This window comes from Bradysia coprophila, unplaced genomic scaffold, assembly GCF_014529535.1.
Source record: "Bradysia coprophila strain Holo2 unplaced genomic scaffold, BU_Bcop_v1 contig_358, whole genome shotgun sequence".
NCBI lineage: Eukaryota > Metazoa > Arthropoda > Insecta > Diptera > Sciaridae > Bradysia > Bradysia coprophila.
Genome location: NW_023503616.1, coordinates 340,033 through 357,705, shown reverse-complemented (window position 1 = coordinate 357,705; position 17,673 = coordinate 340,033). Strand labels below are relative to the sequence as shown.

The 17,673-nt window shown below is 33.0% G+C and overlaps 1 protein-coding gene across 1 annotated transcript in view; it reads right to left on the bottom strand.

Annotated features, from left to right (window-relative positions):
• LOC119081631 (homeobox protein 5) overlaps positions 1 to 14,813 on the bottom strand; it is a 41,777-nt gene extending 26,964 nt beyond the window's left edge. Inside the window, exon 1 of the mRNA XM_037190683.1 lies at positions 12,968 to 14,813. Coding sequence (XP_037046578.1) covers positions 12,968 to 14,342 — 1,375 coding nt within the window. The 5' untranslated portion in view covers positions 14,343 to 14,813. The remainder of the gene's footprint in view (positions 1 to 12,967) is intronic.
• Between the last annotated feature and the right edge of the window lie 2,860 nt (positions 14,814 to 17,673).

Below are 17,673 nucleotides of genomic sequence, written 5' to 3'. Positions count from 1 at the left end.
GGCTTTATAATACCAATGATATGAAATTATTCATGCGATATGTAAACTAGAAATTGTTGAGTTCTCTAAAAATATACGCCAATGTAACTATTTTAGTTGTTATACAGGTGGTGATTATATGTATAGATTATGTAGTTGTTGGAGGTACATACATACAACACTGGGGACGTACACCGTCTATACATAGTTTTGTTACTAATTAAGTCTTTCTCGTAGGGTCAAAACGAACTTTTGTTCATGAATTTTATATTAATTCGGATTTAAGAATAAAGGTATCCAATATTTTCTCTTTTTCATGGGTTCTTCTGTGTGTTCCAGGCAAACTATTTGTTGCGCGTATATTTCATCACATAATAGAAGCGACTCTCTTTACATTTCTGTTGTTCCACGCGGTTCTCTTCCCTTAATCACATTGAAAATTTTTGAAACGGCTTGTCATCTGGCTATCGACACATATATGCACAACATGAGAACCATGAGCAGAGCTTACTCCATCTGTTATTATCGATAAAAATAACAGACTAGTTCTGGTCAGTTCTCTATTATAATACCGAAATATATGTTAAAAATATTGAAGTGCTAGATTTTGTATCAACCACTATAAGATTCATTCAACAAATGAAGTAACAGATTTGATCCTAAGATATGGAGACTCTCTGTTTCTAAAAGATTAATTGAAATAATTTTTTTATAATATACATAAAGCATGTGGTTCTTTGTCTGTTTGCCGGCCGTGCCCATGCAAATATCTCAAAAAAAAAATCATCGACAAAAATGCGGGTGATTGTAATTTACTTATGTGATAAAACATTTAATTTAGCGAATTTTATAAGTGATGGATTCTCTTATATGGATTATCTCTTTAAATTGGTCGAGGAAGTCCACAGAGTACATTGGGTCTATCAGTAAAATGCTCTGAAAACATTCAATATGGAATTATAATCCAAAATATTTTTTTTATAAATAAAAGAAGAAACAAAACAAAAATATTTGAATAAAACTCTCTGTAGGTAGGTAACGTACACAATTTACGATCTTCGCTACCTATAAAATTCATAAATTTTCATTCGTGCATACCATTAAGACATCCGATAGCAAAGTGATGGTTATATGAATATGAATACCCACATCATCACAAAAATTTATATTACAATCAATGCAATATTAAATCATTACTGTTCTGTCAATACATATCAACTTTTGGTATAATTTCAATATATAAGTACTATGGTATCTGGGTGAGCGATTGCGACCCCCCATCGATCGGTGATGGGTTTTTTCTTTATTATAACAGTTTCATTCCGTGTATTATGTTCCGGAGAAGTATATTCCTCTCAAAATTTATACTTTATTGTTACTGTTGGTATATAACATGACCACTCGTACATATTTCTGTTGAGAATTGTAAGCCATTCGCTCATTTGTTATTTTCATTTCAATAAAAATTTTCAATAAAAGTTTAAAATTACAGTCAATTCATGAAAAACTTCGACTTAGTTTTGGATCGATGATCATTAATCAACTATTTTACATCCAAATGGACAAGTGATTAGCATTCAAAAAAGACAGGTAAGACTGGCATAAATAATTTATCAATGTTGCATGTCGTCGGAGACAAATTTCATTAAAAAAAAGTTGAAAACACAGTTTTCAGAACATTTTGCATGTAATACGAAAGTAAACGAGCCATTTATTCAATAACTCGATAATGCATTACCAAGCAATCAAGCTGAGTCCTCATTTCCAATAAACCGCATCATCTACCTAATTTGCATCACAATTAAGCCATATAATGTTCTGATAAAACATTTTTAAAATCAATAAAAAACAATCAATTTTCCGCAACGTGCCGAGAAGAAATTTCAAATATGTGACCCATAAATTATCGATAAAAAAAAGTTTATTTAAAATGCCAAATTGATATCAGTAATTACAATCAACCTAATCAAACATCATCATTTAATTAATTTTCGTATAATTAAGTCGCCAATATAACGATACATTAAAAGAAAAGGAGAAAAAAAAGATGAAGAACAGAAACATAACTAAAACAAACATTAAAAAAATGCAAAAACTTCAGCAAACTTTTAAGAACGTCAGAACGATCATAAAGCCTAATGCTTAATAAAAACTTCATAAAGATAAAAAGAACGAATGATAGTTTCACTTGGGTGGTCCCACCTTTGAATAACTTAAAATGGATCCAGGAGGAAAAGTTTTTTTTCTTCGTCGTTTTTTCAACCTTACCGTTTCGAAATTTTTACGAAATCAAACAAATATTCGCAAATGCAATAGTAGCGTATCTTATTTATATGTTTCAGAAAAAAAAAATTGAGATAAAAAAATGTTTTAAGTGATACATTGCTAAAGAATGTTGCAAAGACATCTATGACTGGTAGAGAAAAAAAATGATATCAAAAATAAAATTTTAATTAAATATCTCGTTTCCTACCGTTTCATGTTATTATGAATAAAAATGACTGTTCAGATTCATGATTTTTTTTTGAACAACAAAGATCATCAGAGATTCATGTCATCTTCATACAAAAAAATGATAAAAAATTGGCCAAGGGTCCAAGCTATAGCAAAAAAATCGTTTATTGCAACTTCTGCAAATTTAGTTGAAACATCAACGGTGATCAGTCGTTGCAATGTGGGCGCACCTCGATTATGGGTATTGTGATTAAAGTAACATAAAAAAAGAATATTTGTAATGATATATCCTTAAGCTGGACTAATTGAAGTGTGGGAGATGATTTAAAGTGTGAATACATCTTGTTAAACGATTTTTTCTCAATTCTTAAGTATGAAAAAGCAAAAAGTTTATTGAAAAATCACTTATTGAATTTTGTTTCAGGCAATTTGTATTTCTTATACACAAAAAATAATAAAAATTTCATTCGACTCAAATGATTGTTCCAGTGTATAACAAAACTAAAGTGACCACGAACATGGATCAGAATTTCATTGTTTAAATCGCAAAATTCTTGATTTATATGAAAAATAAGGGGTAAACCATTATGGTTCGTAATGTTCGAAAGTATAAAACTTTTGTGAACTGTTGACATGTCTCACATATATTTTATATCAAAAGTGTATGAACAAAATCGTCATACTCACGAACTTTACGAACCATAATGGCTAACCCCTATAATGATTAAATGCAAAGTTGACACGCTAGTATCTCGCTTAATTTAGATATAGTTCGGGTGTGGTATCACCAAATCAGATCCGTGACAACGAATGTTTACTTTTGCAATATTTTTGCATTTCTTCACAATTTGAGTTTTCGTTGAGATAAACAATATAAACAATAAAATATCCATATGATGAAGCGACTACGCTGCTATACCTGACAACGGTGCTAAACCATACTACGATACTATTTACTGATATGTCCCAATGCCTTGCTCTGTCGCTGTACAAGGTTACGTTGGACATAACTGGCTTTCGTTTCCACATAATAACAATTTGATAAGTTAATAAACCCTACTGGGCCCATAATCTGTTGAACGTTGAAATTTGGAAACTAATTTGGTGTTAACTAGAGGAAGGACTGAAAGGTCAAGTGATGAACATTAAATGATTTTTATTTGTACTTAAATAGGTCGCATTGAGCCTTTAGCGAAAAGTGTCTCTATTTATGAGCGGACGACGTAAAATAAATCTGTCAGACTAAAAGAAAGCGGATCTCCAACCTTTCTACTTATACATACCTCCAGGAATAAATTATTCAAAATGTGTGCAGCTCCAACTGTGTGTCAATCACATTGATTAAATTTGCAAAGCTAGATTCTTTGTATACAAAGTGAAATGCAGCTAATGTAATCCAAACATGCTTAATTTATAATGAGCATGTAATGGAAATTCCTACATGAATTTTTCTCATTAGTCGATTTCAAGGAATTTGCGTATTGTTTTTAGTGTTGTTCCAGTAAATTTGTTTGTTTATGTTAAATTGCTCCACATATCCATAATTGATACTTTAATCGAATGTTTTGATTACATGTCGATCGGTTACGACCGGGCGAAATGTGAAATGTTAAGTTAAATATGCGTTACTCGAAAGAGTAAATTGGTTTGCATTTCGCGATTCTCATGCATTAAAGGTCGTTGATCTCGCTATAATTTTTGGTACCAATTTTTCCGTAAGTATATATTGTACCAGTACGGGACATAAAGCTGAAATAATGAAGCTATTATCCAATTTCATAATCTTGCATGAAATGAGCAAGAGCATGAAAAGAATTTGCACCGGACATATAGATAATTTCACTGTCTAGACCTATAAAATGTAATTAAATTACAATGGTTGAATTGCTGATATGATAATGCTTCTGAATTGAGTTACTATATTGTGTTCTGACATTACGGTAAATCGTTCCCTTCATTTCGTATCCAGTTTTAATATCTTAGCTCATCAAATATAAATTATATTGGCGGAATTACCTCAGTAGTGCATATTTATCCACAAATTGTAGGATGTATTTATATGTTGAAATAGGGGAAGTACAGGTAGGGGATATAGATAAATTTTAAAAGGCTGGGTAATGTCACCGATTTAAATCGACTATAATAATAAGGAAATTATATTGACGAACTTGGCTTATAATTACTTCCATCATTCTTATCTGAGCGAAACGATCATAAAACATCATCGCAATGGCTTATTTTGACTACACGTTGATCATACGGCAAACTCATAGCACAACTTTACGTTCCTGTAGTTACTTCGAGTATAATCAAATTGTAAACACTGAAATGAACTTTGGCGCCGACCGCTTCGTTCTGTGTTTAATTACTGCAGATTGTACACTTCGACGTTATATGAATCGCACTTCTAACGAAAATAATTTAAAAGTCATGTACATTTAATGAGTAATTGACTTTGCACATCGAAACAACTCCTTTATTATGATTTTTGTTTAATTTATACGTACACCTATGCAATAAATCTATATAGTATGTTAGTGTAGACATGACGGTGTATTATATCTAACTTAGCATTTATAATAATGTAATAACTGGTATTGCATGTTGAGTATTACGTTTTATGCTAGAATAATGCCAATCTACGTGAAGTATAAGGTTTCTATTTAAGGATTTTCGTACAGCAAAAAAGCCTAATAAAGAACTCATTACATGCTTCAAATGGAGTTGTTTTATGTTTTGTGCCAGCTGAGTATCGATTTAATTTAACGAATAATATGAAAATAATTTTTATTTTCCAATTATACGAAGATGCAAGATGAGAGTAAAATTGTTGAATGAATTGCTTTTTTAGCTGCTTTTACTCAAAATTCTTTTAAAAAATGTTGGAAGGTACGTTCTTTTTAGTGATGAAATTGTAACGATAAGATTCATTTGGTTTATATTGCTGCATATACACTAACGGGACGTTAATTAATTATCGTCAGTGACTAAATGTTTACTGACAAAGTGGGATATTATTGGTTTACATCCCGTTACGTAAAAAGGTGAAAAGTCCAGTTTTTGTGTTAATTTTATTGATCCGATGCGGAGCCGAGCTCAGTAAACATTTTAGACTTTTCAGTCGAGTTTTGTAAGGAATTTTATGTGTTACGGCAATATAAATGGCGCTTCGTTCATATGAAATATGCATTTACATTGCCTAATCACGTAAAACCGTACTTACGTCCAAATTTTATTTTACCGCGGGAATACCACCCTCCTTTTCGGGTCGAGTATGGACGTTACTCGTAAAAAAAAAAAATGGAATCACGTTGAAAGTTGTAAATGACGACAATATAGTACATATTGTAGGAAAATCTTATAGAATCGTTGTTTTTAGAATATTTTACTGAGGTAACAATGTTGAAATGTTAGATTTTTCTGAACAGTTTGCGAACATAATCTGTAGCACCACCAAAAATTTGACATACTTTTGCGCACTTTGTCGAAATGAATAACATTTGCGTTGTGTCTCAATTTTAAATTTTATAATTAAATTGTAGTGGGGATCACAAGTTGATGGACACAGCCTAATTTTGCATACTGCTTTGAAAAGCGACTTTGTGCAACACAGTTCGCAATATCCTATATTAAGTCTTCTATTTTTTTTAAAAAACTTTTGACAAGTGAATAAGGATTATTTAGGTCTATCCGCCCTTCGATTCTATGTTTTTATTATTTTAAAAAATTAACTTGAACTCAATTTTAATCGTAAAATTATGAATCCTTACTAATGAGTGAAGGAAGTAAAAGTGCCAAGTAAGGTATTTTATTCAAAAACTTGAGGTAAAGTTTTAGATCCGTGCAGTAAAGTTAACTTTATATCACGTTTTTAAATAATAGTACATTACTTACCAATGGGGCAGATGTTGGAAATGGTACTTCTTGTGTGAAATTTACCAATCGAGGCATAATGTACTATTAACTTTCGACGCACCCTAGGACCTGTTATAAGATGTTACTTTTATAAACGGCAATGGTCGATTAAATCTGTTACTTCTTTTGTTTAATGTACTTCTTAATCTTACACGCACGGAATTTTGAAAACCGACACATTTTCTGTTTTGTGCTTTGCTGCCTTTTTCTGAATTTTACATGCATTTTTATATGGAGAAACCAAAAAACTCAAGTACAACACAGAAACAAAAAATTTGTCGGTTTTCAAAATTCTGTTCGTGTAACTATACATTTTACAATAAATAAACGAACCCTAGTCTGAGTTCATCATTTATTTTTATCGTTGATGTCGATAACAGATGCCTAATAGGTTATACAACGTCTGATAATTTCGTTGAAGCTCACCAACTGATTTCGCAAACAGCCAATTAAATTTATGGCATGAACCTCGTCATTAAACATAAAATGTAAGCTTTGGGTTTCGGGTTTTACCATTATTAAAATTATTTGCTTGATGTACCTACCAGTTTTTATTGGAAGATTTCTTCGTATCAAAAATTCTTTTAAAAAAGCGCTTATGGATGCATGTGCGATTTAAAAAAAAAACTTTCTAAGACAATAAGAACCTAAATTCAATTATACATTAAATTTAACGTTAACATTCCGAGAGTAGTATTCTGAAGTTACAAAAGAATTTCTAAATTGTCAATGCGAGCAATAAAAACTACCAATGTTTACATAGAAATTATACTCGGTAGATCTTTAAATACGAAGAAAAAACTCCACGAATCAATACAACATAAACGATAAAATCACTGAACCATTTTATTTCAAAGTATCTCTTTTATCGAAACGTGTTTTCATTTTATAAAACGGGGAAAAAATTACGCGCTGCGGATGGGTTGTAATTTCAAATTGAAAGAAATTTTCGTTTTTATTTTTGTCTACTGGCTTTTATATTCGACTTTTTTTCTTCTTCAGATTTTATTCTTCTTGCTAAGTGTGAAAATATATTATTGGACATGAATTTTAGCTCTGACGTTTGATATAATTCAAAGGTGCTTATTGATTTCGATTTGTTTTGTTTTTCTACTGCATTCATATTAAATTGAATGCACATCAGATTACGTAAATAAATTCGCCGTTTAATATAACTAGCCATTTATTTCTATGTGCTCAATGTCTTATTTCCTTTGAATTAACACAAAACCACCAATATGCTTTGAATATATACATATATCTTATTCGTTATAACCATAACCTATCATCATTTTAATGCTACATGCTTTTGCCAGCAAACAGCTTCAACTATATACAAGCCATACTATTAAATAAAATTATCAATATTAATCAGAAGTGAATTGACTGTGAAATATTTAATGATTTTCTGTTTTAAAGCTTAATTTACACTTTGATCTGCGATGCGGTGTGTTTAGTTTTATAATTAAATAGCTTTGCATGTACGGTTAAGGAATTATGGGGTATAACGTGTTTGTTATGCTTTTTGTAGGAATATTTTATTTGTGATCATACTACACAGACATAGTAGTGGATTCTGTTAAGAATATAATCTAACTTTCGGTTTTTTTGTTTTCAAGAGAATGAAAAATCCAATTTGTTCTTATTGGAATCCTATTTAAGTAAAAGTGATTGACCAGAATCTATTCTACGAAATTTCTATTCTGCAAAAATCAATTATTTATAGTTTGAAAATCCATATTGAGCGTTTGTCGGCTTTTTCACTCGTTTTTTAAACTTCGCTAAATTAACTGGCAATGAACAAATCTAGAAGACCGATAAAATCGTTTCTACGCTTCATTTGACTGTGTCGTACACAGAGCTTTTTTTATTGTCCGATTAGCGCAAATTCTTTGATCATAAATAGTGTTAATAAATCAATTTATCAATAAAATCTTGCGTTTATAAAATTGTACAGTCTGAAGTAATATGGAGAAATCTAAGACAGAACAATTTTAAAATGTTTTAATAAAAAAGTTAGTTTTTAGGATAATAGGACTGTACTACAATTGGAAAATTAACATAAATACCTGGTGCAATGGATTTATATTTTATTATGTAAAAGATGTGAAAATAGTCAACCTGAGTCGAAGCCGAGGTTGACAACACATCTCATACGTACAATTCCAGTTTTTAATAAAGAACACGATCCTAATTTTTATAAAAGTCACTTTTAGCAAGTGCTTTTAGCTGTACATAAGTAGTATTTATTTTGTAGTTCATGTGTTAATGTGTGTACATAAGTCCGGGAAAAGAAATAAAGAGTCTCGTGTTGATAAAATTATTTACTTTGGCTTCAGGGCAGTACAGTTAAGTGGTGCAAATATAATCATATTTCGTCGGAAGAGTTCTGTAATCGAATTCACTAAAAAAAGCCTTTTAGCATAAGCTACGAACAACATTGGTCTTAAATGACGTCAGAATTACACGACGAATTCGCGATATTTCAATACTAGTTACTACGCTACTACGCTATGAGCCTCATAAAGTTTATTCACCTACAGGATAAAAGTCCAAGAGAAATTTTGTAATTGCTGACGAAATAGATCACTTTTTTTAGCTATAAGCCTGATGCTCACTTTATGATTTACGTTTATAAAATGCGAGTCCTTGACAAATAAGTTGAGATAACATTTGTATGCTAAGCACGATGGACGTGTCAATTAAATAATTTTTAAAATTTGCGCTAGTCATAAACTATATTTACTGTTGTTGGTGTGTGTCCTTCAACAAATATAATTTATACAGTTGGACAACCATTATTCGCGCTATAATCATAAGTTCAAATGGAAATCAAATGTCGTGTGTCAATTTTTTTATTGATGAAAAATCACTGTATCTAATTTTCATCATCAATTATTGACCGGTAATTGAGTGTGAAAAAGATAATTATGATTTTCCTCCAATGCCCTCGCCCATTAATTATCGATTCTTTTCACCTTAATAAATATCAGTTACGTTAGTCGTAATTTTAAAGTTGTCGTTATAGGTACCGTAACTGACGGAAAACTGATTGTTAATAAGATAGGCAAAACGCATACATACACTCTTCCAGTATCAAATAAGTTATTTTCTTAAATAACCTTAGGTTCTCATGGCACGTTTAACGCGATTTTTTTTTTTGAGTTTTCAGTATAGATACAATCAGCACAACATCAAGAAACTTATTAGAATCGTATAGCAAGTAGATTCAAGTCGACTAAACAGTTTCAACACGGAACGATGGATACGAGGTAATCTCAATGAATACTAAGCCTTTAAGGCAATTGGGCTGTAAGTAAATAATTTTCTGGTGCCTGGTGTGTGACTACACATCTACGGAAATATGATTTCTTCCAAAAATTTCTGTTTCTTTGAATCTATTAGTGAGTAGTACATTACGTCCGTGGTTCCAAATTTATATTTTGACGAGTTGCAACGTTAAAGCCCGACCTGAAAGGGATGGTAGATGCGAAAATGAACGCAAAAAATTGCATCCACCGAGCAGAACCACGAAAACATAATTGCAAAATGCTATACTAACATTCCATATGATCTAAGGGTAAGGACAATGATACCCTTACATTACACAAGTTCCGAACCCTTCCTACGGACTTGGCTCACAATTAATAAATAAATCAATCAAAACAAGATCCGCATGTTCCATTTACTAAATCTTGTTCAGTATGGCATTTTACGTTGGAACGAAAGTAACCAGATCCACTTTGCACCATGTATAACATATACCAGACTACATCCATTAAACACGCATTCCATGTATCTCTCCAACCACACCAAAATATGTACCTCCGCACACAATATCTACAAAACGTCTCTGCTATATCACATTGTATTGTCTCTATGATAAAATTATATATTCCGAAGTATTAAAATGAGGCCCAAAATGACTGTTTTGTTGCGGTCATTTAACCATTCATTTTATGTACTCAAAATGTCATTTTAAAACGTTAATTCTGGTTGTAATTATACAAAATAACAATGATAATGATATGATATGATATGTGTATGGTTGGTTTACAGTACCAGCGACAGTAGTGTACGAATATTTCGTATGGATTGTTGCGTAGACCATTTTTTATGTGTATTACAGTATTTCCGGTTCATTAGCATTTTAATGATATATTTAGTTAATTCAATTATAAATAATATCATAATACATAAGAAATAACGTACTTAATGTAGTTTTTATTGAATTTTTTTTCGGGGGGGTTATCCAGTTTAATAATTAGGTGGGCAAGACGTAAAGCAATAAAGTTACACTGTTAAAAATTTCTTCCTTTATTGCATTGATTTGCTTTCCAAAACTGCTATTCATCTGTTTTATCGATAACGACGATGAAACTAATCCATGGAATCTGGTTCGTTAAGTCTTATATAACAATATGAATGTTGAAACAAATGAAGTAAAAGACTTTTTTTTATTAAACTCTCTGAGATACTTCAAACATAAGAATGCCCAGATTTAACAATTATGACGTTTCTAAAAGGCTAGCGTTTATTGGGTTTACTCCTGGGCTTACTACATAAAGTTACACTCGAGAGATGACATTTTTAAACATGTCTGGGGTGCCCATGTAATTTTTGGGTGCCGGATAGCATCAGCATCAGTGCCATCTCTCGATTATAGCTCTATGGTTTACTAGCGACTTTTGTGCAGATACGGGACATTTTATTCGAACTGAATTTAAAGTTCTTACAGTAGTGATATTTCGGCTCTATTCACCTTTCTTATCAAGTCTACCGAATTTTGTACATACGACGTTTACTGTAAAGAAGAAAGAAAGAGACTAGCTCGCATTCATTAAATAAATCGTGGTACTTGAAAGTGAGTAAAATTCTGTACTTTATCAAGCCCGACTGGCAGTGCCTAGCCTATTTTAACGAATAAAATCGAAAGGCTACATATTGAACAACCTGCGGATTTTTATTTGTTTTTGATCTTCGTTAAGGCGACACGCCAAATGAAAGCAAAATAAAATGATCGAGTCTGATTTTTGACAATTGAAATTCAATTAATTTTAAGATTTCACAAAATGTAGAAATTCTCGGGAATTTTCGGGAATTTAAGAAACTTAATTCCATCAAAATAGGCCCTGAGTAAACGTGGGGAGATGTGGTTCATTAACAGCACTGAATATCCACCAAACTACTACCTCAATTGAAAATATTTCAATATTTTCATATATCATTTTACTACAATATGAAAGCAGATAGAAGGATTACTATCCAATTCACACCAACTTTTTTTAACCGTGTACGTAATATGTGTGATGTACTTTTTATATGTTATTTAATAAGAAACGGTTGTAACGAACGACAATAGGTTGTACCGTCGATGGCGTGTCTCACTCCAATATATAAAGTAATTATTGAACAATTTTTTTAAAAATGGCTACAATCTTTTAAGGAACTATTTTTGGTATGAGTGAGAATTTGAGTGGCCATACATGCACAGCTCATTCAATTATGTGAATTCTAGAAAAAAAAGTGAACATATTTTGTTTCTATTCTTTATGTTCAATCACACCTTGCAAGGACTAATTCAAAAAACCATGACAAGACCATTTTCCATTGTTTGATTTTGAATGTTGGTGAAACCCTTATTTTACATTCCGAACGAGAAACACACGTAAATTAACCGTATTACCTCCAACAACCACATAGTTTCGAGATATTTAATTTAGTTTTGTTCAAAATGTTTCTGGCTTGAAATGAAACCATTTTTAGAGAAAATTGGTTACGAAAGTGGTTGGAAAAATTCGATGAAATCCTTCGGTTTCCTGACTGAAGACTAAAATTTATTGACATGCATTTCTAGTAGTTGTCCACCCATGAAATTTAATGCACAAAAACTACGAAAATTAAAAATTTTTTCGATTTGAATAAATTTCTTCTACAATCTGGACATACATCAAATGCTTTTCGAGCATGTTATTATTTCCGTAACGGGGAGTAAATAAATATTTCTATGCGAAGAGATTTTATCGTCGAATAACCTTCATTTTGAGTACTGTGAACAATATAATTTCGTGAATGACGGACACTGAGACACATATATGATGTAGAGTGAAATTTGGTGAACTCTTCCATGTGCAGATTTGATTAAATTATAGGCTTGGAAGTTATTTTTCGGCTACAAGTCTCATAAGACGAAGCGACAGTTTGAAAGGCTCACTAGTAATTCTCAAAGACATGCATGGGTGTGAACTTTATAAACGATTATACATTCGGATAAATTGTCATGAACTGAATGAAAAAAAAAGGAAAATGTGCGTGATTTCTATTCGTCCGTGCATGTAACATAAACGTTATCATAAACGTTTGTTGATAATTAAAGTTTTTAAGAGTGTGCCAATGTTAGCTGATAGAAAGCTTTTTTCTTGTAATGTGCCTCTCATTCTTCGATTCTATAAACTCTACGCCGAATGAAAGTTCCAGATAAGGTAAAATGAGTCGGTTACATTCATCGAAATCAAAAACAAAATTTTCACCCCCAGTCCAACTAAACACAATCGATTCAATCACAAACACTACAATAACGCAATACAAAAACTTTCTAAAATAAATTCTTTAAATTTACCTGAACTCGGCCTATCACTGTATCTTGTGCAATACACCCAAGCCGGCCATACCATAGGTGACTTTGATGTTGACTCAGTTGTCGGTTTATCTTGTTCGGTTTGTGCTGACAATGGTGGTGTTGCTATTGATGGCGTGGCCATTGTTGTTGTCATTGCATCTAAACCATTTGTTGTCGCCGTTAGATCAATAGCTTTACCATGTTTATCGTTTCCCTGGGACGCCCTTTGTGCTGCCGATTTTTTATTGCTTTTATTTCGTTTCAACAAGGGATCGGTAATGCGTCGGCCGAATGTCGGCTTTAAAATATTGTCGATGCTAAATTTTAAATTCGAGTCGTTCATAATGTTATTGTTGATCAATTGTTGTATATTGATGGGTGGCGATTGTGAGCTTTCACGCGACGTCATACTGCCGGGCGACGTTAGATTGACCATTTCACCGCGTCCTAATGCCGATGTAATTTTCGATATCGCACTGAGATGAGAATGAATACCGCGAAAATTTAAACTTTCCGGTGAGTGGGAGGCTCGATCGTCCATATTATTCCAGCGTTGATCCTTTTCTAGCGATCGAATCAAAGGTCGAAACCCAATTTTTGGTTCTTCCATTTTTATCGGACTGACATCGGGTCGTACAGGGTAACCGAACGAATGATCATTGATTTTCGGACTAATGTTTAGCCCTTTTGTTGCAGCCATAAAACTCATTTGATGTTTCATCAATTCTTCGGCGTACAATTGTGAATTTCGTAGAAACTCTTCTTGTAGCCGTGTTGGACTTGGTCTAACAATGGGAAACCGTACCGATTCGTCACGAGGACTATTTGGCTGTAATGTTGTATATCTAGAGGAATCGTTACTTAAATCATCACTAGCACAAGGATTCGTCCTTTCCGTTATTGGCGTTCCACAAGAATCATCAACACTATCCATATCATCGAGATCAACACGTTTTTTAACACGATTTAAATTATGTCTCGTTATGACTTGTTCGGCATCGAATGTTTGCCCACTGTCGACTTCTTTTCCAACCGATAGTTCGCTATCATCACTGCAACAACTCATTTCATCTTGTTCACGATTGAAACTAGATACTGAACTTGATCGAGCATCGCTAAAATCATCCATCACGTTCTTTCTATTTTCAACGAGACTACGATTTATGCCATCTAGTGATAAATGATTGTTTGGACTACTTTCACTACTGTAACGACTGGGAGGTGATAAACGATCATCCTTCGGCGATGATGTGTGAGGACTAGGAATGCAATGACTGTGCAACATTCGATTCCCTTGCATTAAGTCGTTGCCTCCGATCGATATGTTAAGGGGTAGTGGTATTAGCGACAGCGATCGTGAGGTTAGTGTTGTCATGATTGTTGGTGATCGGTGCGGACCATTTAGATCATGGTTATTTATTTAGCGATTGACGATATAGAAGTGCCGACGGTCAAAACACAATTAGTAATCAAGCACTGAACGATTGTCTTTATTTTTTACCGAATGTGTAGTAAACTTATTTGCCGAAGAAGTTCGATAGTCAATATACGAATATTTGGCTATCATGGAGTTTTACAGAAACTAATTATCGATAAAATATTACGACAAAAAATTCGAAAACAATCACATCAATTTCCCTTCTAACTGTTCGCTTTTACAAATTTCACTGCACTATAATGTTCTGTCGGATAAATCACAGCAGTTTAACGAGTTAAACCCATTCAAAACTGATTGAAAGCGTTTATTAATTAAAAATCATTTTTTTGTTTCAGATCCATTTAAATACGTTCAAAACATTGATAGAACTAAAAATCCGTCGTTCTCAGTCGGTAACCGTCGTAATACTGAAAACTCATTCATATTATTGGAGGCGTTACGGCGATCAAATGCAAAGGCGTTCATTTTCGGTGGAATATGCCAAGGGAGGAGTATGTTGAATAAACATGTTTTCTCTGACAGTGGGGAAATATTTTACTTTGATTGGATTTGGAATTGGTGACGCTGGATTGTAGTGGTGTATAAGAAACAACACATGTGCATTTCAGAGTGTCACACTTTTCAGTTGATGTATTTGTTAAACCAACAAATTGTCTATGTAGTGCGGTGGAAATTGTGAGATATTATATACGTATAGATACATGTAAGTATGTGTGTATAGTAAAGCTGCGAGCACGACGATGCGAAAAAAGCTCGTTGCTTGTTTTCTTGTATTCTTGTAATACGTCTTACGTCTCCGTGGCAATGGATTTATTATTGAATCGAATCAAACCATTCTTCTTTTCTGTATTCAATTCTTCTTTTTATGAAAATTGAGGTATTCTTATATCAATTTTGTTTGCTTAATGAAATATTTGTGTTCTCCGGCTTTGCATTCGTTGAATTATCTATAATCTGTGTAAATGAACACACTAGAAAGTCTATTAAGACCAGAGTGTATTTTATTCCCATTTAAATAAAAGCCTTAGAACGCTCTAAAATCCACTATATATGCGCGCACATTCATCGATATGTTAATTTGATATTAATGGCATGATGAAGCGATATAGCCAAGTGTTAATTTTGTTACATTTGCATTCCACGAATGGTGATTCCAAGAGGCCCCATTATAATTTGAATAGAATTAAGTTAATTTTACGAAATCGTGTAAACTTATGCAGTGTAGCTGGTGGGTGAAATTTACATTTCTTATCACAATCATAACAAGACTCAGTTTTAATCATTTTATTAAGTATATACCGCGACAATTAACCAAATTATGTTCACGATTTTGCTTTAAAGAAAATTGTGAAAACTTTTTGAAGAGCATTACGTGAACGCGTTCCAGATTTTAGTATTTATGTATTAATGTATGTCAACTTTGGATTTACATATATAGATCTACATAATTTGTCCTCCACATTGCAAAAACATTAAGAGGATTGTTATTTTCACTTACACTCACGGAATTTTGAAAACCGACATATTTTATGTTTCTGTGTTTTACTTGAGTTTTTGATTTCTCCATATAAAAATACATGCAAAATACACAAAAAACCAGTAAACCTCGAAACAGAAAATGTGTCGGTTTTCAAAATTCCGCGAGTGTACAGTGTACCAGTCGGTGAAATATAATTTTCATACAATTTTCCACATGAACTGAAAATTTTGACAGATGACCCATATATTTTCTGTCAAAACTGATTGTAAACTTAAGTTACAGTTGTAACGTACGTAGAACGCGGAAATTATAAGTAGTTTCCCTATTATCAGTGTGATTAACTGTCAACAATGTTCCGAAATAAGTCAGTCACATTTGCTGTGAACTGTGTTTTGTACGTTGTGAACCAGTCGAATTTGTATTGATTTCGCTTTACGTGAAGACAGTTGTATCGGTACATCGGTACTGCTGCCTAGCTGTCGTCCCGCTCATCGGCTATGCTATTGCTGTAACTGATAGCTAGCTGCGCAGAAGGGATGATACATGGCTTCGTTCCGTGTTAGTCGAGGCACAAGCAGGAGAATTTTAATGATTTTACAGATGTGTAGAATACCTGGATTAGGCTCGACACCCGACTGCAGGTTCTGGTATGAAGCTTGAGATTTAGGTCGGGATAAGTCTGTGTGTGGAGAGGAGGTCCTGAAAAGGACGTCTTAAAGATTTTAATGATGACTGGGTAGCACAAAGGATCTCAAGATCTGTGTGCATCTATCAGAAATGGTCGGCTCAAACTGACGAAATCTATTATCCTACCAGGACCATTAATTCTGAAATATTGTGGCTTCGTACGAATATTTTCAGAAGTAGCAGTTGTGTTGGCTAAAAAGCAACAGATGAAGAGCAAAGGGGTCTGATAAAAAAAGCAGGAAATCGGTGAATTTAAATATCTGCAGCCTTTTGACATTTTTTGAACTAGTTCAGAATTCTAAATTTCCAGGTGGAGAAATAAAACGTGTTGAAATTTTGGGAAACGTGGAATTAAGTTAAATCAGAAAATTGGAATTTTTCTATAGGCTTCAAAGTGTGATATTTGTGTGGTTTTTCAAGAATAAGAAACAGATTTTACGCTGTTTCTCAGTAATATATACGTCTCTCCCATACAAAAATTCAACATTTCTGATTCGGCGAGTCATTTGCTCCAACCTTTTTGACATACGCAGTCAGCCAGACATACGCCCGTACTACACTTAATTTGCTTTTTCATCTGTTATCGCCAGCGACGACAAAAATTAAGCCAAAGGCAATACATAGTGATCATGTTATATACCGAGATATATGTAACAACTGAAATAAAGTAAAATATCGTGAATGTCTTGATCACATGAAATGAAATAGTAGACTTTAATTTACTACTTTTTAAAAAGGTGTTCGTCTAGGAACTTTCTTTCTTCATTTAGATTTCTCATAAACTTACTGGATTAGGTTTTGACCTAACACCTTCGTTCGATACTAGCGACCTTCTACAAAATGTAAGGAAAATGCGTTTTGTACGTTCCTAGGAGTACAATTCGTTCAATTTGTGTGAACAGCGATGAAGAGGTTGTACGAATACAGTCGACATCAGTAAAATTTAGACATGAATTTGCTTCAGCTGTTTTTGAGTTGGTCCACTCATATAAACATGCTGAGGCGTCTTCACATGGGGGCAATAGTTGTCCGTATAAACGTGGCAGTGGTAAAACCATAAAAATGTATAAGCAGTTTTGTTTGTTTGAGTGGGCCATGTCT